The sequence below is a fragment of the Citrus sinensis genome, chromosome 3, assembly GCF_022201045.2.
Source record: "Citrus sinensis cultivar Valencia sweet orange chromosome 3, DVS_A1.0, whole genome shotgun sequence".
NCBI lineage: Eukaryota > Viridiplantae > Streptophyta > Magnoliopsida > Sapindales > Rutaceae > Citrus > Citrus sinensis.
In genome coordinates this window covers 10136943-10161612 of record NC_068558.1, presented here as the reverse complement: position 1 = coordinate 10161612, position 24670 = coordinate 10136943, and the positions used below count along the sequence as shown (strand labels likewise).

Below are 24670 nucleotides of genomic sequence, written 5' to 3'. Positions count from 1 at the left end.
GATTTTTTTTTTCTTTTTTTTTAATTTATTAGTCAATGGTTAGGGATTTTGTTTTTTTCTTTTTTTTTAATTTATATTTTTTAATTGCAAAGAGAGTATTTTGGGAAAATAGAAAAAATAATGGGGATAGTTTTGTCTTTGGGAGAATAGGGTTCGCATTCCTAACCTCTCCCCCACTAAAATCACAAATTTGGTAATCACTCCTCATTTTGTACGTGACCCGTACATCTCATTCCTATTCCCAAATTTCAATTAAATAAGTAATTAAGTTTTGGGAGCCCCTATGTTACAATTAATGTAACATACACACTCAACAACAACCACACAAATGATGGGCCACATAATTTGTGTGGTTGTTGTTGAGTGTGTATGTTACATTAATTGTAACATAGCATTTGCCTTAAGTTTTTTATTCCGATTCCGCAACTCCGATTTCCAGTTGGAGAATGTAAATTTGTGGGCACTATTAATTATTTTATTTTAAAAGGTCAATGGTTTTCATGTTAAACTTAAAATATTATAATTATTTTAAAAAATGAATAAAAAAATAATACATCAAAATCCAGCTGGGTAAAGTACAAGACTGGTCCGTTGACTGACTCAAAATGAAAGTCAAATGAACCACCTTCAACACCCCTTGTCAAATGCCAATTGTACGTTTTCTTCTTCAATAAACAACTCTTCATGCTGCGTCACCTCTCTCACATTCTCCGCCATCCAATTTTGGATGATCAAAATCACCAACATCATCATAATCATAATCTGTCAGTCGATGAAATGAACTTGAAGCACTTTATTTCCAATCTTTTTTCCTGCTTGAAGACGAGCCTCAGAGGCGGAAGAGCCGCCGGCGAAGCAGCTGAAGATGCAGATGGCTCCGGCGCCGACTCCTGGAACCTCTTCTTCGACCTCCGCACTCTCCAAGTCGCCACCAACTTTTTCTCCGACTTGAATCAGCTCGGCCACGGCGGGTTTGGTCCCGTTTACAGGGTACGCTTATACCGCAATTTCTTCTTTAAAAAAAAATTAATTTTATTAACTTTTTGGTTAGTTTAATGTTAAATTAATGATTATAATTATGTTATTTATTTACTCATTTATTTATGATTTCTTATATAATATAATTATGTTATTTATTTACTTATTTATTTATGATTTCTTATATATATTATATTTTAATGACAGTTTGATAAAAATCTAAAACTATGTAAGACAAATAAGATTGTGTTAAAGCCCAAATTACAGTAATTAAGCAAATCCAACAGGCTTGTAGTGTTTGAATATTATACAAATTTCTTTGCCTTTTAGGCCCTGTTTGGTATTGCGGTTGGACAACTGTGGTTTTATGCTAGATTATTAAAGTGTTTGGTAAACATTACACCAGCAATTGTAGATTTAAAATGTTTGGTAAACGTTACTCCAGCAATTATAGATTGGTATGTTAATTTGATCTCACACTTGTTTGGTTAAAAACTGATGTTTCTAATATTTTTATCAAAATTATTATTTAAAAGTTATATTTACTATATACCATCAATTTTTATTTTATAATTGCAGTTTCTTTTTTTTCCACAATCTCAATACCAAACTGAGATTAGTTTGTTAAATTAGTAAAAACTAGTAATCTAATTTATTTATTTATTTATTTTTGTTACAGGGGTTGATGCCAAATGGTCAAGAAATAGCTGTGAAGAAGCTTTCCGTAGACTCAAGGCAGGGATTGAGAGAGTTTACCAATGAGGTGAAGCTGTTGTTGAAAATTCAGCACAAGAACTTGGTCACATTGTTCGGTTGTTGTGCAGAAGGACCTGAGAAGATGCTTGTCTACGAGTATCTGCCAAACAAGAGTCTTGATTACTTTATCTTTGGTAAGAGAGAGATGAAATGAATCTCTTCACATCGTAGGGCAAGACTTAGGACTTGTATTTATTTATTAACTGATTAGGTTTTCAAATTTTGGTTAGATTGTTTGGTGAGAGTAGGACTAATTTATTTGAAAGGTTTAATTTTACAGATAAAACCAAGTCTTCTTCGCTGGATTGGACAACACGATACAGAATAGTTATGGGCGTGGCGAGAGGTCTTCTTTACCTTCATGAGGAGGCTCCTGCAAGGATCATTCACAGAGACATTAAAGCTAGTAATATTTTGCTGGATGAGCAACTGAATCCAAAGATATCTGATTTTGGCCTGGCGAGACTATTTCCTGGGGAAGACACCCATGTTAATACATTCAGGATTTCTGGTACACAGTGAGTGGTTTCTTCACTAATTTGATCTTTTCTCATAAAACAATCCTTAATGTCTTGTTAATCAAGCGATATTCTAAATGATCCTTGGTTGATTTGTTTCTTTGAGAAGTGCGATTGATAAAAGGATTTGCTCAATGCAGTGGTTACATGGCCCCCGAATATGCATTGCATGGATATTTGTCAGTGAAGACAGATGTTTTCAGCTATGGAGTTCTGGTCTTAGAAATTGTAAGTGGAAGAAAGAACCATGATGGACGTCTTGGCAAAGAAAAAGCAGACCTTCTGAGCTATGTAAGTTAATTCCCAAAGAATTCAAATACGGTTATTCCCCAAAATAACGCTTAATATGAACTTTGAATTTGTGAATGTGGAATGTGCAAGCCAAAAGGCAATGTTATTATTGATGCTTTTGTTTAATGATCTAAGCCTGATGACTGCCTAAATCATCATAATCTGGAAATATGAAAAAGGGGACACTTAGGAATTTTCAATTTGTTTCACAATTTCAGAGCAAATTAAATGAATACATGTATAGTCCTCTGATCCATGATGACAACTTATGGAGGCCACGGAGTTTTTGTGAATTTGTCCTGTGCTTGGTGTGCTTTAGCTATCCATTCAAGCTGTCATCAACTCATCTTTCTCCCATGCTATAAGCAGATAATATTTACTGAAACCTTAGCCTGGATTCAACTGTAAAATTATATTTCACTAGTTTTCTTCTAATCTTCTAACCTCATTTGTATTGAGAATTTGCTGCTCTCAGCTGATTTGATTGTGTGGATGTGTGGATGAAAACATTGGATAGAAAGTGCTAAGTTCATAAGATCAACTTCTTGCACGCAAGTTTTAGAGGACAAAGAAGTATGGTAAATTCTTAATTCTACGGTTTTTATAGTAGTCTAGTACACTGTTTAATAACAACTATAGTTAACGACATGGATTGTTGGGGCAAGTAACTGTGAGCTACTTATACTGTTTGTTCCTAATTTTGTACAAGGGAGAGCAAGCAAACTAGTCAGCATGCTTAACTTCTTTTTGGTGCTCATATTACAGACATGGACTCTCTTTCAAGGTGAGAAGGCATTGGAATTAGTGGATCCGAGCCTTGCCAAGTGCAATCGTGACGAGGCAGCAATGTGCATTCAGCTCGGCTTATTGTGTTGTCAACAAAGCGTTGCAGAAAGGCCTGACATGAACTCAGTTCATCTCATGCTTTCAGGCGACTCATTTACTTTGCCCAAGCCAGGTAAGCCAGGAATTCAAGGTCGTGGAGGACGTTGGACGACTACCACGATTTCTGCTTTCACTAATACCACCAATACTAATACCACCAATACTAATACTAATGCCAGTAGTAGTACCAACACAGGTGTTACCAAAATTTCTGGAGGCAACAGTTTTGTTGAGGAATATTCTAGAAACTCAATCTCATATTCTTCTCTTGATGAAGGTAGATGACTTCCATTTATTTTTGTGGGTAATTAGTGTATATTTATCTAATGTACAGCATAAAATGAAGAAATTCTTTCTATTTGTTTTATGATTTTATTGATTTAGGTTTCTTTGTGCCATAGAGGGGTGTAGTGGACATAAAATTAAGACATAACGACAGTTCTAATTGAATCAATTGTTATTTACTTCAGCGATAAGTGATCCGCATGCTCAATTTATGTTCTGTTAAAAAAAAAAATTATTACATAATTAGAGGAATAATGATTGCATAGTCCTTACGGCCTTTCGGATGTTTAAATCAATTGCCATATTCTAGGCCATAACTCATTCACAATGGTTGCAGCATGAGTGGGCTGTTCATAATACTCGAGAATTTTATTTTAAATCATTTATTAGTTATTTCTTGGTAATTGAACACCAAAGCTCCCATAATGGGCGATGGTCGGCCTTAATAACGATGATATTATCTGCCCTTTTTGCAACACTTTAACAGTTTTTAAGGTTTTTCATATTAGCAATAAAATAATAATAATTAACACCTCACTAAATTTGCATTACATATTACACAATAATACAAGTACAAAGTACATAACTTTAAAACAGTACAATTAACAATGAAATATTTAAAGACTGCGGCATCGGATTCATTCATCTCTTAGCACTCGCAGACGTAGGCCATGGGCCCACGGATAGAGGGACTACGCATAGATGACCTAATAATAGGAGTTGTAGTAACAAAAATAGGAGTGAACCCATACTTTAGAGGATCAGAATTCATGTATTTGATAACTCTCACCATTACATCATTCAGTATGTCGATAGGCAATGAAGTTGTAGGTTGTGTAGGACAATTCGATTTCAACACTGTCTTAACCTCAATGTCATAATCATTGGAATCTATCTCAAGCACCTCAAACACCCTCGCAGTGAATTCATGGAAAGTTGAATCTTTCTTAACAAAAAACGCTGTATTTTTTCCATTCTTATATTCCACGCAACCATTCTCTAAAGTCTCCCATGATCCATCAAAACACATTTGAACTATCATTGAAGCCATTAAGACTGATGCAATATTGGCAATATGAAAATGATTAGTAAACGAAAAATAGACTAAATTTAACAAAAGAAATTAACAATACAAATTAATAAAACAAACCTGGAACTATGTCCAAATGAAGTTGGAAATGTGGAAGAAAACGAAATATGGGTTTAAATATCTTAAGGATTTCGCTGTTTCAAGAGAAAAGTTCAAGTTTTGCTCCTGCAATCGGAAATGAATATTATAAAGAAGATGAGAAAGAGAGAAGCAATACTTAGATTTTGGGTGTGAAAGAAGAAAGAGTTGTGCTTTGTGTGTTTTAGAATTAAGGGAATTTTGGTCCTAAAATATTTTAGGTATTTGTGAATTGTGATAGAGAGAGTTTAGAGAATAGAGAGGGAATTTGTGTTTGTGATAATGGAACTATTTTAGGGCATTCTCGTAAATTTTTTAAATTAAATTTACCTAATGGATATATTAATTTGAGGAGTAATGATTTAATAAGTGACAAAAAATTGGGAAACTCAGTGTTGTCTAGTTAATTAATAACTTAAATACTATTTTCAATAATAGTCAAAAGGACAAGAGAACTACATAGAAATGGTATTCAGAAATTTAATCTATCAATTCATAAGGGTGTTCAGAATCCAATCCGATCTACTCAATCCATCTAATCTGTAGAAATTCAATCTGTAAATTGATAGATTGGATTGGATTAAAAATTAAAAAATCACAGTCGGTAGATTTGATATGGATTTACTTCTGTAAATCTGCAAAAATCTGCGAATCCATAAAAAAAATTTAATAAAAAATTAAACTTGTAAATGTGGCATTAGTATTTACTAATAAATAAATAAGTTAGAATATAATTACATTTTATTATATTATATCTTATCCGATAATAATATAAAATAAAAATAATTAATGAAAAAATGTAGTTTCCTAAGCAGTTAATTTTCACGTACTGGTCTAAACAAATAAATTGTTTTGTGTATTATATTTTAAAAATTTGAATGTATTTTCTATCTTTATTTAAGCAATTAATTTATTTAAATATTATTTAATCTTGAATTTGATCGGAAGGAAAATTATTTTTATATTAATTTTTTTTATTTAGTTAGTTCGTGGATATAATAGAATTAAAAAATTTTAGCCCGCAAACCAATCTGTAAAATGGTGGATTGGATATGAATTTGGTCAAATCTGCATTTGATCCCCAGACGAATTGATTGGATTGGATTAAAAATTAATAATCCACAAAATTATGGATCGAATATGAATTAATGTCTAATCTGTAAATTTTGATATGCGAACACCTCTCTCAATTTAAAGTAAAAAAGAAATATAACAACAATTTAAATATATAAAATACATCCAAAAATTTTTATAAATTTAATCCATCACTTTCTAACAATTTAAATTAAAAAAATTCTAACAATTTAAATATATAGAACACAGCCAAAAACAAATTTTATTTGAATATAATGGGAGAGACAAACTTACCAATTAATTAGCAACAGTTTTATCAACTGGCGAAGCTGCCTCTATATGCAGATCTCTTGGCTTTCAAATAGCAGGCCGGTGGTTTTGTTTCACTTTTTTTTTTTTGCAATCGAACAAATCCAGATTTGAGTTATCCCCCTTCTTCCTTATGGCCGCTTTTTTTTGTTTTTTTGTTTTTTTGTTTTTTTTGGTTTTTGGTTCTATTGAAATCCAACAAATGCAGAGATCGAGAACCGAGGGCTATGGGAATGCAGATTTTCTTTTGTCTCCTTACTCAACTTTTATCTCTCACTTTAATCATTATTTTAAATGCAGGCCATTTTTTATTCATGCAGCATGTGCTCCATTTTTTATCATTTTTTTAAAGTTTTTGGAGCCCATAAAGAGAAGATGGGAAAAGGACACGAAAAATGAATTTTCCTTACAATAAATTACAAGAACATTCATGCATACTTTTTTTTTTGATAAGATAAGTCAAAAAAAAAAAAGTATGCATGAATGTTCTTGTAATTTATTGTAAGGAAAATTCATTTTTCAGTATTTGTTATGTCATTTCAGGGTTCGCCTATGTTGCTGCAAGGGGGATGGACTTAGGCTATTATCATTTCAATCCCTCATGTTTCCTGAAATGTCAGGAAAAAATATAATTATTATTATTTTATTTATTGGCTAAGTTGTTAAATGACATAAATAAAAATGAAGTAGGAAATTTTGTGAGAACCTTTATTATTGATATTAGGCAATTACAATGCATGTTTCAGTATTTGTTTATGAGAGCCACAATCGCTTAAATATAAAATAAAATCTATGTTTGCTCTCTAACTTTAGAAAGATAAATCTTTTGATTTATTCCACAAATTCTTAAATATTTCATAATTCTTCAATTATTGCTATCATTTCTAGATCTACTCTCATTATATAAATTTATTATTAATTATATTTAACTATTATTTTTATATTAATTATTAATATATAAATATAATATGATATAATAAAATAATAAAATAATATTATTTATTTTTTTATAATTATTATAATAAAAATAAAAATTTAAATATATTTAGTGTTTCAGTTAAGGAAAAAGTTGGCGCATTGTAGTGAATTATATGATGGACTATAATCTAGCTTTCAAAATGTCCAAACATAGGTAAGCAATAAATTAATGTGAACAACATTATAATACTAGACAATACTATGTTCCAAACACACTCTAATGGTGCGTTTACTAAAAATAAATGGAAATGAACTGGAATCGTAATAAGAAATTTGAATAAGAATAAGTTGTTTTAGTTGAATTGTAGGAATTAGAATTACAATGAATAGCATTCCCTTTATTTTAGAATCAGAATAGACTAAAATGCCCTTTGTCAATTATGTCCCAAATATTATTTGTATATAATAATAATAATAAAAAGACAAAAAATTAATTAAATTTAATAATAATAATAATAATGACAACAACAACAACAACAACAATGAAATTAACGACAATAATAATATTAATAATGATAATAATTAAAATAATATAGTTAAATTTATTTTAATAATAACAATAATATTAATAATAACAATATTAATATTAATAATAATGATTTAATTACAGTATGATAACAATTAAAATAATAAAAGTAATAAATTTTAATAATAATTATTATTATTAATGACATTAATGATAGTAATAATAATAAATAATGATAATTAAAATAAATAAAAATAATAAAATTTAAAAGCAATAATATTATATAATAATAATGATATTATTATTAATGATAATAATAACAACAATTACAATTCTTTTCAAATGCTATTTTATCCCAAAAAAGGACTGATATGTAAAAATTTGTAACTTTCAATACCTGTTTAATTTTACAAAAAATATAAGGTGGTGTGGTGTAATCAAACTACAAAAAGACAAAAGTAGTGGTATGTTGAAACGTTGCAACATATGTGAGTCCTCTCATCGAGTAGGTGAGTAATAATATCGTGTATAATCGTTTTCAAACAAGTTTGATTTTTGTCCTGAAGTATTACTTTTGCACCGGCTTAAATAGACCTCTTTTTTACCAAGCGTTAATTCTTAATTGTTAAAAGGATGGGACTATTTGCATTCTAAAAATTATTTTGAAAACTCACATTTTAATAATTTTTTATATTACTAATTTAACCTTAATATAATTTACTATTAAGGACAATATAATAAAACACAATTTGATAAATTTTTATCCAATAAATAGTCATACTTTACCTACTATAATCCACACCAACAATGAAAAGTTGAGACAAGATCTCCACAATATCTCTGTTTCATTGGAGGTAATGGCTCCTAAACAACTAAATAGTATTCTATTTGTTGGATTAAGCAAGGTCATATTGTGACCAAGAAGGAACTGCTGCCGCGCCAAGTAGATCGCAAAGGGAAAACAAGCAAAAGGGTCCACTTTGAGAGGAATGTGATTAGGGAAGTTGCTGGCTTTGCACCCTATGAGAAAAGGATCAATGCGCTTCTTAAAGTCGGCAAGGATAAGAGGGCACTGAAGCTTGCAAAAAGAAAGCTCTGCACTCATGACTAGTCATGAGAGGGCAAAGATGAAGTATGGGGAGATGTCTAATGTACTCCGCAGGATGAGGGCCACTGGAGGTGGAAAGAAGAAAAAGTGATGCATTACTTTGCTACATGTCATGTTCACCTGAACTTGGGTTATTAAATTAGCAGAGTTTGTGTTTAGCCTACGTTGCTTGCTTTTTTTTTTTTTTTTCAATTCGAAATTGTCATGAGAGGAAAATAAAAGTTAATAAAAATGGAAGAAAATTAGATATTTTGTTTGTGATGATAAATACTTTATTGGGTGTAAAGAGGTAATAAGTTAATTAAAGAAATGGATAAGAGAGACAATATTGGAATTTGAAAGAGTGATCCAAATAAAAATTAATATTTTAAAATTATTAGTTGAGTGTTGAAAGTAAATGAGTGTTCAAAATAGATTTTGGAGTGTAAATAGTCCTGACCTTGTTAAAAATGCTCTTTTAATTTAAAAGGACTATTTATTACTGGTCTCCGACTAGCCAGCGAGTCCATTTGACTCTACCAACTGGACTGAAAAAAGAAGACAGATCAGCAGCGATCGTTGGATTTTCCATTTCTGTGGGTTCACTCCATTTCATTTGATTGATAAACATTAAGCAGAGCATGAATATGAGACCCAACTGGGAGCTGAAGCAGTGCTGCAACCACGAACAATTTGTGTTTCTGGTTACTGTCTCTGTTTGCGCTGCTGTTATACTCGCCGTATGTCTTGACTCTTTCAAGTATTATCCTTTACTTTCATTTCTGTTCGCCCCCTGGATCGAAATCTTGACTGCATTTTATCAATGAAGCAATCCCATCTAGTTCAAATAAGATGACAGCTAATGTTCTTATTTTGGTTCTTTGCAATCACTTATTTTGATGGCAGCTTTTGTGGGGCACTGCCCAGATTTGGATTATTTGAGTTTCCAATTTGAAACCATTTACTGGTTTGATAAATGAGACTATTAAATGTGTTCTCTCAATGCTGTCTTTGAATTAAGGTTGAATCTTGCTTTAATCCTTTCAGTTATGGAGGACAATTCTGCTGAAACCATTCAAGCTTGTGACAGTATTTCTTCACGAGGCCAGCCATGCTATTGCTTGTAAACTTACATGCGGGAAGGTAAGATCGAAAACCTTCTATAATTTAAAGATTCTTTTCTTAAAGATGAAATGCGCCATCTACATAATTAATGTATCTAGGTCTCATTTTTGTTTTGTAGTGACTGAGTTAATATGCTTAACTCTTACGAATCGCAATCAATTAAATGACTAATTTATGCTAGAAAATGAACAAAATCTATAGTTCATTTTATTCTAGGAAACAAATCAAAGGGCCACCCCACTGTGGATCTATGACTACTTGCTCTATTTGATAAAAGATACTGTTGTTCATTCCTAGATTTTCTGTGTAAACATGGGTTGTATAATACTTGTATTTGGTACCCACTTTTGGCCTCTAGTTGCTTGATCAGTCATTTAGGATGATTTTTTTTTTTTTTTTATAAGCATGATTGTGGAGTCAGTCAGATACACATAGTTGTAAACAGAATGGCTCCATCCTTAAGAACATTTTGAGTTTTTTCAATTCAAATCAGGTTCTGATATACATTAGCATGCAGGTGGAAGGGAGCCAGGTTCATGCCGATGAAGGTGGCACCACACAAACACGTGGTGGCGTATACTGCTTTATCCTGCCAGCTGGATGTAGAGTCTTTTACCCTTGACCAGTTTTCTATTTAGTGGTACAATTAGCTTTTGTCCGACATGGATTCTTCAAACGTCTGAATGTAATTGGTTTTTTCCATCCAATATGTTCATATTAGTAAGGTATGGATCTTTCCAGTTTGATATTTATGCCTAAAATTTTAAGGTAACTTCATTTGTTTCTTTGTGAGCAATAGCTTTTAGAATTAATATGATTCTTCTATTTCACCATTATTGTACTCCAGATCTTGGTTCATCTTTCTGGGGGATGCTGCTGATTCTTTCTTCCACAACTCTTCTTACTGCAAGAATTGCTGCAGGATGTCTTGTGGCTGCTCTGCTAGTTGTACTCTTGGTTGCTAAAAATGTAAGCAGATATTTATGAAATCATTCAGTTATCACAGATTGAAATAAATTATTCATAACAATTTATTGTTTTTTTATTGTCCTTTCACTTCTCGTTTAGATCTAATATGTCAAAAATATTTCTCTGCTTATTCTTATCATCTGAGTCATATTGTTTCTACAGTGGACACTTTGAGGACTTTGTATAGGTAAGTGTTTTGATAACCAATCTAAATCCGGCTTTCTATGATGGCTTCTTGTTATATGCACAGTCTGAGATATTGCTATCTAAATGTTGAATCATCAGGGTTTGTTATTTTTCTTAGTGTAATATGGGTTCTGCAAGAAACAACAGATATCCGCATACTTCGGTATATCATTCTGTTCATTGGTAAATGTAATTCTGCTCTTCTTCTTTCTGTACTGTTTAGTGAAGTTTACCATAATGCTTCATGTGTGAGCGATGAAGAATCACAGCTTAATAACTGCAGGTGTGATGAACAGCTTGTTTTCAGTTCTTGGTATGGTTTCTGAAACAAAAATTAATTGTACCTGATTTTCGCCGAGTGTGTTTGTTGTTGCATTATTGATGCACTCACTGCATGTATATGATGGTGCAGATATTCATGGCGATACTAGTCTCTATATCTAATTTCATACACTTAAGAAGTGCCATCTCATTTTTCTTTGGAGATGACGATTCTAGTCTCTATAGCTATACTCTCTTCTTGCAGACATTCCAGTTCAAAGTAATCAATTTTGAGCTTTGATGTAAAGGTGACATTTTCATTTTTCATTTTAAGTCAGCCAATTTAGCTGCAGCTTGATTTGGGAAAAAGGATTTTTTATTAGAGGACCTAGTTTCTAATCTTACCGCTCGCATTTTGATACTGAGCAATGAGCATATTACCATGGTTACAATTATAAAAACATGTCTGATAAGATATCGCGACGCTTATTCACTCTGCATTTACCTTGAGCCTACTAATAATGGTCATGATGTATTTATTGACTATGTTGATGAGGCAGTTTACGATAATAATAGATTCTACATACCTTTGGGCACTGTTTTACAGCTTCATATTAGAGTTGAATGAATCCACCCGAGAGATGACCATTGGGCTGAATGGCACATGGCACGGTAGGAGCACGGGACGTATCCGTACAGCACAGCATGACACGAGTACGTTTCGGTAGGGCATGTGGCCCGGCACGGCACGACACACACGTGGGCTGGGTCGGGTTTAGAATTTTAGGCATGCGAGTCTTAAAAGCACGACACGATTGAAGATGGACTAAGTACGACATGATAAAAAAGCCGCAATAAGCACGTTTTATTTTTTAATGAAAGTAAATTTAAAATTTTATGATTTTACAAATAATTTGAGATTGAATCTTTTAAATTCATTTAATTCTTGGTTTTAAAAAAATACTATAATTAATTTATATTTATAATTTATTAAATAAATAATTGATATAATGATTTTAATGAATAAAATTATAAATATGCATTAATATTATTGTGAACTATGATTTATGACTCTATATAAGTCAAAGTTAACAATTATGTTAACCCTTCATAAAAAATTATTATTATTAATGTTGTTAAATATTAAAAAAAATTTAATACTATAAGGTCAAACTTAATTAATATTACATTCTCTTACTATTATTAATTTATTATTATTAAATATGGATTTGAATTTTGAATTTTTGATTATATTAAATTTGAATAAAAGCACATAAACTTAAAAAATACATAAATTTTAAAAAAAGTACACTAATAGCTTGGCATGCACTCTTAAATTTTTTTTAAAAAAAACACTTATTAGACTTTTTTCTTAAGCACGGCACACGTACCGAACTGGACCTAAGAAAAAAAATTTAGCACGCCGCGAAATACATAATGGACACGGTACAGCACAAGCACGAACACACATAAACCTAGCACAAGCACGAACACACATAAACCTTGCTTTGATGGCCGGCTCGGCCCATTGGCTATCTCTAATCCACCCTGCCCGCCCTTGCCTTATATACTATATTTTCACTTAAAAAATTTGCAGATACAAGATTCTAAACGAGCGCTCTCCCTGAAGGTGTGGGTTTTGGGGGCTTTCTATTTCAAATGTTCATAAACTTAACGCAGTTGCAGTGGCAGTGCCAATTAAGCTTCTTGCTTTGCACTAATATCACAATGAAGACGATCCTTGTGAAAGAAGTTGACTGTTACAGAGATGCCCACTTCAACGTCATAATCTACTTGCTCACAATATCTTTATTTCCCACCTACAATGGCTGTGAGACCGTCAAATTGCTCCAAAAACATCTGAACATACACAAAATGGGATCACAACAAAGCGCTTAGGCCCTATTTTAATCATGCTGATTTACGAGAACATAACAGAAACAAATATGGGCTAACAACAACACATAGGATCAGAGTTCATCACAAGGATTACAAGGAATTGTGGAGGTAGATAAGCTAGCAAACTCCAAATAAAGCATACTCTTAGATTATGTAGAAATCCGACATTCAATAAAACCATGATAAGTGATCCGCATGCTCAATTTATGTTCAGTTTTAAATTAAAAAAAAAAATTATTGTATTACAATTAGAGGTTATAATAATAGCATAGTCCTTAACGGCCTTTCGGATGTTTTAATCAATTGCCATATTCATAGGCCATAATCCATTCTGAACGGGCCATTCACAATGGTTGCAGCGCGAGCGGGCTGTTAATAATACTCGAGAATTTAAAAAAAAAAAACTAAATCATTTATTAATTATTTCTTGATAATTGAACAACAAAGCTCCCATACCGGGCGTTGGTCGGTCTTAATAAGCAGTAACAATGGTATTGTTTGCCCATTTTTGCAAATTACTATGGCGTCCTCTACTTTAACAGTTTTTAAGGTTTTTCATATTAGCAATTAGAAAAAAATAATAATAATTAACATCTCTTTAAATTTTGCATTACATATAACACAATAATACAAGTTAAATTAAATAACTTTAAAACAGTACAATAACAATGAAATATTTAAGGACTACGGCATTGGATTCGTATATCCCTTAGTATTCTCTTATTTATTTATTTGTTTTTTCACTGACCATGCGTCTGAGAGAGTTTATGTATACTGGTGGCCTAAACTCTTATTATTTGACTTCTAAGAGACGTGATAATTTTAGGAGATATGGTAACAAATATAGGAGTGTACCCATATTTTAGAGGATCAGAATTCATGTGTTTGATAACCCTCACCATTTCATTATCGAGTATGTCGATAGGCAATGAAGCTGCGGGTTCTGTAGGACAATTTGATTTCAAAACTGTTTTTACCGTAATGTAATATTCATCCGAATTTATCTGAAGCACCTCATACACCCTTGCAATGAATTCATCAAAAGTTGAATCTTTCCGAACAAAAAACACTATATTTTTTCCATTCTTGTATTCCACGCAACCATTCCCCAAACTCTCCCACGATCCACCAAAACACATCTGAACTATCATTGAAGCCATTACGACTGATTCAATATTGACAATAACAAAATGATTAGTAAACATAAATAGACTAAATTTAACAAAACAAATCAACAATACAAATTAACAAAACAAAACTGGAACTGTGTCGAAATGAAGTTGGAAATGTTGAAGAAAGGAAATATGGGTTTAAGTAGCTTAAGGATTTTGATGTTTCAAGAGTAAAGCTCAAGTTTTGGTTTGAGATCCGAAATGAATAAGATTAAGAAGAAAGAGAGAAGCAATATTTAGATTTTGTCTGTGAAAGAAGAAAGAGTTGTGCTTTGGGTGTTTTAGAACCAAGGGCATTTGGTTTAGGTATTTGTGATGGAGAGTTAATAAAGGGGAATTTGTGGTTGTGAAAATGGGAAACTATTTTTAGGACATTCTCATAAATCTCTTAAATAAAATTTACTTAATGCATATATTTATTTTAGGAGTAATGATTTAATAGGCGATAAAAAATGAAAAATATAGTGTTGTCGAATTAATTAATAACGTAGATGTAATTTATAAATAAATTACAAGAACATCAATGTTTACTTGATATGTCATCAATTAGGTGAGTAATAATATCGCGTATAATCGTTTTCAAACATGTTTGTTTTCCGTCTTTAAAGTAATATTTTTGCATCGGCTCAAATAGACCTCTTTTTCACCAAGCGTTGATTCTTAACTGTAAAAAATGCACTTCTAATTTAAAAAGACTATTTATTACTAGTCTCCAACCAGCCAGCGAGTCCATTTGACTCTACAAACTGGACTAGAAGAAGAAGAAGAAGAAGACAGATCAGCAGTGTGATTGTTGGATTTTCCATTTTTGTTGGTTCACGCCATTTCATTTGATTGATAAGCATTAAGCAGAGAATGAATATGAGACCCAACTGGGAGCTGAAGCAGTGCTGCAACCATGAACAAGTTGTGTTTCTGGTTACTGTCTCTGTTTGTACTGTTGTTATACTCGCTGTATGTCTTGACTTCTCTCAAGTATTATCGTTTACTTTCATTTCTGTTCGCTCCCTGGATCGAAATCTTGACTGCATTTTATCAATGAAGCAATCCCATCTAGTTCAAATAAGATGACAGCTAATGTTTTTGTTTTGGTTCTTTGCAATCACTTATTTTGATGGCAGCTTTGTGGGGCACTGCCCAGATTTGGATTATTTGAGTTTCCAATTTGAAACCATTTACTGGTTTGATAAATGAGACTATTAAATGTGTTCTCTCAATGCTGACTTTGAATTGAGGTTGAATCTTGCTTTAATCCTTTCAGTTATGGAGGACAAGTCTGCTGAAACCATTCAAGCTTGTGACGGTATTTCTTCACGAGGCCAGCCATGCTATTGCTTGTAAACTTACATGCGGGAAGGTAAGATCGAAGACCTTCTATAATGTAAAGATTCTATTCTTAAAGATGAAATGCGCCATCTATATCATTAATGTATTTAGGTCTCAATTTGGATTTGTAGTGTTAATGTACTTAACTCTTTCAAATCGCAATCAATTATATAACTAATTTACGCTAGAAAATAAACAAAATCTATAATTTATTTTTTTTCTAGGAACAAGTCAAAGGCCTACCCGACTGGGGGTCTATGACACTTGCTCTATTTGATAAAAGATACTATTTTCCATTCCTAAATTTTCTGTGTAAACATAGGTTGTATAATACTTGTATTTGGTACCCGCTTTTGGCCTCAAGTTGCTTGATCAGCTGTCTAGGATGATTGTTGAGTCAGTCAGATACACATAATTGTAAACAGAATATCTCCAGCCTTAAGAATATTTTGAGTTCATTTGATTCAAATCAGGTTCTGATATACATTAGCGTGCAGGTGGAAGGGATCCAGGTTCATGCTGATGAAGGTGGCACCACACAAACACGTGGTGGCGTATACTTGTTTATCTTGCCAGCTGGATGTAGAGTCTTTTACCCTTGACCAGTTTTCTATTTAGTGGTATAGCTCTGTTTTGAAGAAATTCCCTAGTTAGAAAATCAGGAACAGAATTTGTATCTCCTTTAATAAATTCAATATCGAAATCAAAAACACTTAAAATGGCTTGCCATCTTGCAAAAATTTGTTTTGAAGCAATATTTTGAACATCTTTTTCCAAAACATGTTTTGCAGTTTTGCAATCAATTCTAAGCAAAAATTTTTGATTTAATAAATCACTTTGGAATTTAGATATGCATAAAACAATAGAAATGATTTCTTTTTTGATAGTAGAATAATTTTTTTGACAATCATTCCAATGGACATAAACATATTGTACTATCTGTTCTTTATCATTCTCTTTTTGTTTTAGAATGCCTCCATAGCCTAAATCAGATGCATCTGTTTCAACTATTTTAGGTAATGCAGGATTTGCCAAGGATAAACAAGGAATATTCTTTACAGTATTTTTTATTAATCGAACAGCTTTAGTATGTTCATCTGTCCATGCAACATGATTCTTTTTTAACCTGTCATGCAAAAGTTTAGACATCCGGTTAATATTAGGACAGAAATCAAGAACATAATTTAAACTTCCTAAAAATCTTTGTAGTTAGGTTTTATCAAGAATTTTATCAGGAAATTTATCCGCAAACAAAAGTGATCGCTCAATAGGGGTAATAGTTCCTTTAGAAATATAGTGACCAATGAACCTGACTTTTGTTTGAAATAATGAAATTTTAGAACTAGAAAGGGCTAGACCAGCCTTTCTAGTGGCAAGATAAAAAGTCTTTAAATGTTTGAAATGTTGATCAATTGTTTGAGAAAAAATCAACACGTCATCTATATAAACAATGCAGAACTCAGAATAAGGATTATAAATGTCATTCATGATTCTTTGAAATTCTGAGGGTGCATTCTTTAGACCAAATGACATAACAGTCCACTTATACTGTTCGAAAGGAACAGTAAAAGCAGTTTTATAACGGTCATTAGGGTGAATTTGAATTTGCCAAAAACCAGACTTCATATCAAATTTAGAAAAAATGAATGCAGAGCAAAGTTTTTGGAGCAAATCTTTTTTGTTAGGTATAGGATACTTAATCCATTTTAATGCTTTGTTTAAGGGTTTGTAGTTTATTACCAGTCTTGGTGTTCCTCTTTCAATTTCAGAATTTTTATTTACATAAAAGCAGCACAAGACCATGGAGATCTGGATTTCACAATGAGTCCTTTAGACTCTAAATCTTTGATCTCATTTTTACAATGCTGTTCTAAGTCCATGTTCATTTGAATTGGGCGAGCTTTAGTGGGAATTTGTCTTTCATCAAAAGAATTTTCATAAGGTAAATCTACCAAGTATTGTTTTCTATTTCAAAAAGCAGATGGTAAATCAGCACAGATTTCTTTTTCAATGAGAGCTTTGAACTTGTGATATTAAAAATATTAAACTTGAGATAAGAGAATTAAAGGAAAAGCAAAAGAATGATTCCCAAATTATCCAACTTCTTTTACAAAAGCAATTACAGGATAATTCGGATAATGAATCCAATTCTGATAATGATGATAAAAAAGACCAAAATCTAGAAAACATTGAGTCCGTACCCAATGATTTTCTATTTGTTTTAAAGCAAATCACTATGAGAAAATATTTAATTAAAATTACCCTAATTTTTTCTGATAATTTTGCAATTGACTCCATTGCCCTTTTTGACACTGGTGCTGATTTGAATTGCATAAGAGAGGACATTGTCCCTAAAAGATTTCATGAGAAAACAAAATAAAGACTTTCTGCCGCCAACAATTCAAAACTTAAAGTTAATTCTAAAGTTGAAGCTTCAATTCACAACAATAATTTTGAATTCAAAACTTCTTTTGTTCTTACAAATGACATACACCATGCTGTCATTTTGGGAACCCCTTTTATAAATCTTATTACTCCATATACTGTCAATTACGATAGTATATCTTTCAAAGCAAAAAATAAAAAATTTGTTTTCCCTTTTATCGAAAAACTAAAAACAAGGAATTTGAATATTGTTAAAGCTTGTTCTATTTATCAAATCAAACTTTTGTCCGACGTGGACATTTCAAATGTCTGAATGTAATTGGTTTTTTCATCCAATAGGTTCATATTAGTAACGTGTGGATCTTTACTGTTTGATATTTATGCCTAGAATTTTAAGGTATCTTCATTTGTTTCTTTGTGAGCAATAGCTTTTAGAATTAATATGGTTCTTCTATTTCACCATTATTGTACTCCAGATCTTGGTTCATCTTTCTGGGGGATGCTGCTGATTCTTGCTTCCACAACTCTTCTTACTGCAAGAATTGCTGCAGGATGTCTTGTGGCTGCTCTGCTAGTTGTACTCTTGGTTGCTAAAAATGTAAGCAGATATTTATGAAATCATTCCGTGTATCACAGATTGAAATAAATTATTCGCAACAATTTATTGTTTTTTTATTGTCCTTTCACTTCTCTTTTAGATCTAATATGTCAAAAATATTTCTTTGCTTATTCTTATAATCTGATTTATATTGTTTCTACAGTGGACACTTCGAGGACTTTGTATAGGTAAGTGTTTTGATAGCCAATCTAAATCTGTCTTCCTATGATGGCTTGTTATTATATGCACAGTCTGAGATATTGCCATCTAAATGTTGAATCATCAGGGTTTGTTATTTTTCTTGGTGTAATATGGGTTCTGCAAGAAACAACAGATATCCGCATACTTCGGTATATCATTCTGTTCATTGGTAAATGTAATTCTGCTCTTTTTCTTTCCGTACTGTTCAGTGAAGTTTACTGTAATGCTTCATGTGTGAGCGATGAAGAATCACAACTTAATAACTGCAGGTGTGATGAACAGCTTGTTTTCAGTTCTGGGTATGGTTTCTGAAAGAAATTTTTTTTTTCCTGATTTTCACCGTGTGAGTTTGCTGTTGTATTATTGAGGCCCTCACTGCATGTATGACGGCGCAGATATTTATGATGATCTCATATCTCGAAGAGTTCACTCAAGTGATGCTGAGAAATTTGCAGAAGTGTGTCCTTGCCCATGTAATGGCATTGGATGGGGCATCATTTGGTAAGCATTACTACTCTAGTAAATATGGTTGATATCAGCCTGGTGATTCTGTCTCTGTTGTGTAAAGTACAAAAGAAATTCAAATGAATCGTACATCCAATGTTGTTTGCTTCACTCTTAATGAAGAACTCTTACCTGCAGGGGATTAATATCTTTCTTCTTTCTCTGTGGAGCCATGTACTTTGGTCTTGTGATACTGTCTTGAGGTATGCTCTGCTACTGCTAGTAATTGAAGTCATGATTTTCATTATGCCTCAATTTCAATTAGTATAATCATGTATTATATTTGACCTAATAGTCCATGAAGCACTAAGGGTTGTGGTTTAAATAAAATGATCCTAGCATTTTTCAGTTTTTCTTTTGTGTTAGATTAATTACCCTCAAACTCATTGAATTGCTTCAGACACATGTTTGAAGCAACATTGTCAAATTTATGACCAACACAAATCAAGTTTAACCATGAATCTGAATTGGTTTCACAGTAGTTCACTTAATGTTGTCTGATTGTTTTAGCATATTTAGTTTGCATGTTTTAGCAAATTTAGTTTGCATTTATAAGGATTACCCTTTATGTGAAGATAATGTGGATCATGCAATCTCAAATGCCTGTCACATCATTACAGGCAAATTATTTAATGCTGAGAAGCCCTGCCATTGCGCATCTGCAATTTCATACATTTAAGGAGTACCATCTCATTTTTCTTCGGAGATGACGATACTAGTCTCTATAGCTAATTTCATACACTTAAGGAGTGCCATCTCTTTTTTCTTTGGAGATGACGATTCTAGTCTTTATAGCCAAACTCTCTTGTTGCAGACATTCCAGTTCAAAGTAATCAATTTTGAGCTTTGATGTAAAGGTGACATTTTCATTTTTCATTTTTCATTTTTAAGTCAGCCAATTGAGCTGCGGCTTGATTTGGGAGAAAAGATTTTTTATTAGAGGACCTAGGTTCTAATCTTACTGGTCGCATTTTGATACTGAGCAATGATCATGTTACTGTGGTTACAAGTGAAAAAACATGTCTGATAAGATATCTCGATGCTTATTCACTCTGCATTTACCTTGAGCCTACTAATGATGGTCATCAAGTATTTATTGATTATGTGTTCATGGAGCAGTTTATGCTAAGAATAGATTCTACATACCTTTGGGAACAGTTTTACAGCTTAGTTTTTTTTTTTTTTTTTTGAAACTAATTAAGCATCAGGTTACTGTATTACACAGAGATATATACAACTGCTATGACAACAGGTCATTACACTGATATTTACAGCATTATATTCTACTTGCTCACAACAATCTTTGATTCCAACATACAGCAGTAGAGCCACTGTCAAATTGCTCCAAAAACATCTTAACATACACAAAATGGGATCACAACAAAGTGCTTAAGCACTATTTTAATCATGCTGATTTACAAGAACATAATGGAAACAAATAAGGGCTAACAACACATAGGTTCAGAGTTCATCACAAGGATTACAAGGAATTTTGGATGTAGATAAGTTAGCAAACACCAAATAAAGCATACTCTTAGATTATGTAGAAATCCAACATTCAATAAAACCATGATTCAACATTGAACAGAACAAAACAAATGAAAACCATGGTAACAGTTTCTGCTCGCTATGCCTAAAATATCAAAATTTTAAATAGAAAACCAATAACAAGGATCCCGCGGGGTGGGGTGGGGGGGGGGGGGGGGGGTGGGGGTTGGTGGGTTGACATTTGAAAAAGGTTGCATGGAACTTTTGATCTGTTTAAGCCTCTGTTACTGGGAAATCAAACACAACATCTTTGCCCGAAAGCTTTCTGTAAACAGCAGCAAATGTATCCAGTTTGTACTCAGTATTGTTCCGTTCCTTCGGATCCAAGAAAACCTGCCAATCAGAGGATATAAAATTAGGAGGTATGTGCAATTAAAGGGAAAAAAAATCTTTCAATTATAATCACTTGTTTTAGTGAGAACCTTGGAATTTCAGGAAGCACCAAGGTCAGTTAATCAACCAAGATATTACCAAACTCATGCCCAGACTCCTTTTCTTTATCAATATATTCATGAGCACTAAAACTTAAATAGGTATATATAGATGGTTATGCTGATGTACCTTCATTATCTTAGATCCATCCAGTCGGTATCTTATGCGCTTCCCAACAATCTCAGCAGGCAACACAACGTCTTCCAGCATTGCCTCATGCACAGAAGTAAGTGTGCGGCTGCGGGGCCTCTGAACAGCAGATCCTTTCTTTGGAGGTCTTAATATCCTCCTAGTAGCAATCAAGATCACATCCTACAATATGTAAAATATCTAATTAAAATCAAGGAGATTAGCTAATAAAAATTCATGACATATAGGGTATATGATGGTTTAAATCATGAAAATTAGAATAAGTAGTTATTATCAGGTATTCTCACACATGCGCGATTGACTTAATACTAAAAAAACGATTCATATGGAGATGAAATTATGCTTAGTCACACAAGCAGCCAACACTTATTCCCAATGCCAATTAAAATATCAATTTTACCCTTCTGAGCATCTATAGAATGCATCAAGGAAATGATACTTCCTGGCTAAAAGCAAGTATTGACAAATCACTTTGACACACATAACAGCAATTTTCAGGAGAAATGATAGACCTTGAATAAGTAAAAAAGGAAAATTTGAAAGAACCAAGTAATCTTTAATCACCTTTCCACTAAACTTCTTCTCAAGTTCCCTCACAAGCTTAGTATGAATCTTACGGTAGGCCTTCCTTAATCTGTATGGAATATGGATAACAACAGCTTTCCTGTTACCAGGGACATCGATTTGCCTGTATGACAGAGAGAGAAAACAGTTACAGGATGAAAAAAAAAAACAAACTGAATTAACCAAACTAGCACAAAAAATGATCAGTCTTACATAGCAGAATTAATGTATAGATCCTTCAGCTCACTTTTAAGCTCTTGATTGGTATTTTCCAAATCAAAGACAGCCTATTTTAAACAAAAATTAAAAAAACAAAGAATATCAGACCTTAAAGTCTTAAATCTGCAATAAGTTAGGGAATAGAGTATTAAAGGACAATTTATACCTGAGCAACCGACTCCTCAAATTCAGTAGGTTCGGCATCCTTATCTTTGTGAATCTTCTTCTGTGCAGAAAACATATTCACTGATCGGGACAAACTGACTCATTAACAGCAGGGAAGGTGAAAATAAATCAGAAACAATACAATATGCAGTAAATATTCGAAGGCATCAAGTAAAACTCATAGACATAATATAGAGGCTGTGACACCTACTGTATACCACAGCCTGAGCAAGGTGAGAAATTTGTAAACTTTATGACCATCTGACGGCACACAGACTGTGGGGTAGGATACCACGTTGGACCCTAATATAGATACAAGCTTATAGCCATTTTACAGCTCTGTTACTGTCCCATTTTTAGGTCTTAGCATACAAACTGAGCTAATAGCAATTGTAAAGTGCCCAAATCAAGAACAAAATTATCGGATATTTTTGCGTCTCCTAAATTACTTGAGAAAAAAATTCTAAAACACAACAAAGAATCTCTTTTCATACAAATAAAAATCAACTGAACCACATACAAAACTGCATACAACCAAATGTTGAACCACTAATAAAACCCATGTTATAGAAAACTGATTACATCATCTTAAACATTTTTTCCCTACATTTTGCCGGTAAACAAACAGTAAAAAGAAAAACTAAAAGTCTGTATAAAAGTGAAATTAAACGATCTTTATTCTGTTTTCTTACATTTTCTTGGTATCCAAACAGGGGGAACAAATGAGATTAGGGACTACGAGCTTACCTCGGGAAGAAGAAGCAGGGGCCAAAGAAAACAGAGAGGTTTTTGGCAGACGAGAGAAACCCTAGAGTTTGTTTGGGGGAACTGACGAGGAATTATAACTTTCGTATTGAACGGCTGTGATAATATTCTGAATTAGATCTACGGTCAAAGATTAAGTTCGGGGAATAATGGGCTAAAATTGAGCGACCCAAGTTTTGTTAAAACTGAAGCCTGCTTTAATTCTTGTCTATTTCGTAGGCTCTAATTCAATTTGGGCCCGTTTAAATGTACCACTAACACCCCCGCCATTATCTTTTGTAATTCCTCATTTTGTATTTTTTTTTGTATTTTCCTATTTATCCTTAACTGAAATTACATTAAAAAAAATAATTACGGTTCTAATTCAATTTTTTTTTTTTTTGCTGAACTAGGGTGAGACGTATTTATTCACAGATTAGCCACTTTTAGATCGACGACTATTGCTTAGCAATGCATGGAGATATCAATAATCGAGATTTATTTTCCATGTATTAATTGAAATGTCTTTCTTTTACATAAATTAAGTTATTTTTTATTTTAGAAAAAAATATTTATATTACACAGAAAAGAGTTTGGGTGTAAGTTTGCAGGTATATTTAACTAATTTTGGAGTCTCTTTTCTATTCTTTTCTCTCTCTTTTTATCTTAATTTTACAAATAACACTTGCAAGAGTAACGTATCTGCCATTTATAATTTAAGAAAATTTATTATTTAAGTATAAACTATATACATAGAATATTTATTTAAATCATTATAAGTGTAGTTGTTGCTTGTATAATTACAAGTGTAGAATATTTCCCTAGTGTAAACGTATACACTTTTTAAAATGTAGATTAAACATTTTACAATATTGTAAAATGTTGAAATTGTATTTTAAAAAATGTAGATGTCAGCATGTGAGAATGACTATAAAAAAATAATAGAAGAAAGAGATCGAAAGCACAAATTTATTTTATTAATTATTTCCAACTTATGGTGTGACAATTTCAGTTTTCGGCCAATACACCTTTACATTGCACTTTTTTTTTTTTTTTAAACACTTAATACGACATACACAAGTATCATTCTTTGTTTTGGCAGTTAAGCAATATACACTCACAATCAATTCAGGTCCAAAATCCTTAACACATAGTGATTTACAATCAGCTTCATGCGTACAACTCTCGGAGCTTTAGGGTTTGTTATGTCACATGTCTGTTGAGCATTTCCCATCATCACCTCATTTCCTGCATTTAAAATTTAAAAAAAAAAGTCAAAAAAACACACATAATATATAAGTTATTTATTGATAGACAATTGGGGGGGGGGGGGGGGGGGCATTAGAAAAATGAAAACAATTAGTAGGTGAGGATTTATTTGAAATGATGAAGAGAAAAATCAAAAGAATTACAAAAGTTTGGAAGAT

The 24670-nt window shown here is 32.3% G+C and overlaps 4 protein-coding genes, 1 long non-coding RNA gene and 1 pseudogene across 8 annotated transcripts; 4 read left to right on the top strand and 2 right to left on the bottom strand.

Annotated features, from left to right (window-relative positions):
- Positions 1-628: 628 nt before the first annotated feature.
- On the top strand, positions 629-3824 carry LOC102608941 (cysteine-rich receptor-like protein kinase 44). Of its 2 annotated transcripts, none has more exons than XM_025101585.2 (5): positions 629-990; positions 1658-1868; positions 2015-2252; positions 2393-2543; positions 2762-3012. In XM_025101585.2, the coding sequence occupies exons 1-5, from the start codon at positions 685-687 to the stop codon at positions 2906-2908; spliced, it is 1053 nt and encodes a 350-aa protein (XP_024957353.2). In that variant the 5' UTR covers positions 629-684; the 3' UTR covers positions 2909-3012. The 2 variants fall into 2 exon arrangements, with proteins under 2 accessions (XP_024957353.2, XP_006485811.2); XM_006485748.4 differs by lacking the exon at positions 2762-3012 and adding an exon at positions 3309-3824 and having other exon boundaries at positions 631-990.
- Positions 3825-4233: 409 nt separating this feature from the next.
- On the bottom strand, positions 4234-6649 carry LOC102608739 (uncharacterized). The gene is made up of 3 exons (XR_008053394.1): positions 6250-6649; positions 4864-4968; positions 4234-4769 (listed from the first exon to the last, which is right to left on the bottom strand). It is a non-coding gene; the product is annotated as an uncharacterized LOC102608739 (long non-coding RNA).
- A 1856-nt stretch (positions 6650-8505) lies between these two features.
- Positions 8506-23880, top strand: LOC112498973 (60S ribosomal protein L36-2-like; annotated as a pseudogene).
- LOC127900548 (uncharacterized) lies at positions 9443-11401 on the top strand. The gene is made up of 5 exons (XM_052435693.1): positions 9443-9535; positions 9843-9938; positions 10414-10522; positions 11052-11076; positions 11194-11401. The coding sequence occupies exons 1-5, from the start codon at positions 9443-9445 to the stop codon at positions 11399-11401; spliced, it is 531 nt and encodes a 176-aa protein (XP_052291653.1).
- On the top strand, positions 15199-20478 carry LOC102606794 (uncharacterized). The gene is made up of 10 exons (XM_052437724.1): positions 15199-15361; positions 15669-15764; positions 16231-16315; positions 18595-18716; positions 18880-18904; positions 19003-19086; positions 19187-19216; positions 19313-19418; positions 19560-19624; positions 20042-20478. The coding sequence occupies exons 1-9, from the start codon at positions 15263-15265 to the stop codon at positions 19621-19623; spliced, it is 711 nt and encodes a 236-aa protein (XP_052293684.1). The 5' UTR covers positions 15199-15262; the 3' UTR covers position 19624; positions 20042-20478.
- Positions 20929-23389, bottom strand: LOC102607085 (40S ribosomal protein S7). Of its 3 annotated transcripts, XM_006485743.4 has the most exons (7): positions 23247-23343; positions 22686-22838; positions 22501-22594; positions 22329-22402; positions 22116-22239; positions 21531-21713; positions 20929-21302 (listed from the first exon to the last, which is right to left on the bottom strand). In XM_006485743.4, exons 3-7 carry the CDS (start codon positions 22573-22575, stop codon positions 21183-21185), a joined length of 576 nt encoding a protein of 191 aa, XP_006485806.1. In that variant the 5' UTR covers positions 22576-22594; positions 22686-22838; positions 23247-23343; the 3' UTR covers positions 20929-21182. The 3 variants fall into 3 exon arrangements, with proteins under 3 accessions (XP_006485806.1, XP_006485805.1, XP_024956989.1); XM_006485742.4 differs by lacking the exon at positions 22686-22838 and having other exon boundaries at positions 23247-23389; XM_025101221.2 differs by lacking the exon at positions 22686-22838 and having other exon boundaries at positions 22501-22580; positions 23247-23328.
- Positions 23881-24670: the final 790 nt, after the last annotated feature.

Excerpts from the sequence above, each read along its gene's own strand:
- LOC102608941 (XM_006485748.4), top strand. The coding sequence starts at position 685 with ATGCTGCGTCACCTCTCTCACATTCTCCGCCATCCAATTTTGGATGAT. Across the intron at positions 991-1,657 it reads GGTTTGGTCCCGTTTACAGG|GGGTTGATGCCAAATGGTCA; the intron begins GTACGCTTATAC and ends TTTTTGTTACAG. Across the intron at positions 2,253-2,392 it reads TTCAGGATTTCTGGTACACA|TGGTTACATGGCCCCCGAAT; the intron begins GTGAGTGGTTTC and ends TGCTCAATGCAG.
- LOC127900548 (XM_052435693.1), top strand. The coding sequence starts at position 9,443 with ATGAGACCCAACTGGGAGCTGAAGCAGTGCTGCAACCACGAACAATTT. Across the intron at positions 10,523-11,051 it reads CTTTATCCTGCCAGCTGGAT|TGGACACTTTGAGGACTTTG; the intron begins GTAGAGTCTTTT and ends TTGTTTCTACAG. Across the intron at positions 11,077-11,193 it reads ACTTTGAGGACTTTGTATAG|TGTAATATGGGTTCTGCAAG; the intron begins GTAAGTGTTTTG and ends TATTTTTCTTAG.
- LOC102606794 (XM_052437724.1), top strand. The coding sequence starts at position 15,263 with ATGAATATGAGACCCAACTGGGAGCTGAAGCAGTGCTGCAACCATGAA. Across the intron at positions 18,905-19,002 it reads ACTTCGAGGACTTTGTATAG|GGTTTGTTATTTTTCTTGGT; the intron begins GTAAGTGTTTTG and ends TTGAATCATCAG. Across the intron at positions 19,217-19,312 it reads CAGCTTGTTTTCAGTTCTGG|ATATTTATGATGATCTCATA; the intron begins GTATGGTTTCTG and ends ATGACGGCGCAG.
- LOC102607085 (XM_006485742.4), bottom strand. The coding sequence starts at position 22,575 with ATGTTTTCTGCACAGAAGAAGATTCACAAAGATAAGGATGCCGAACCT. Across the intron at positions 21,714-22,115 it reads AGAAGAAGTTTAGTGGAAAG|GATGTGATCTTGATTGCTAC; the intron begins GTGATTAAAGAT and ends TACATATTGTAG. Across the intron at positions 21,303-21,530 it reads ATGGATCTAAGATAATGAAG|GTTTTCTTGGATCCGAAGGA; the intron begins GTACATCAGCAT and ends TCTGATTGGCAG.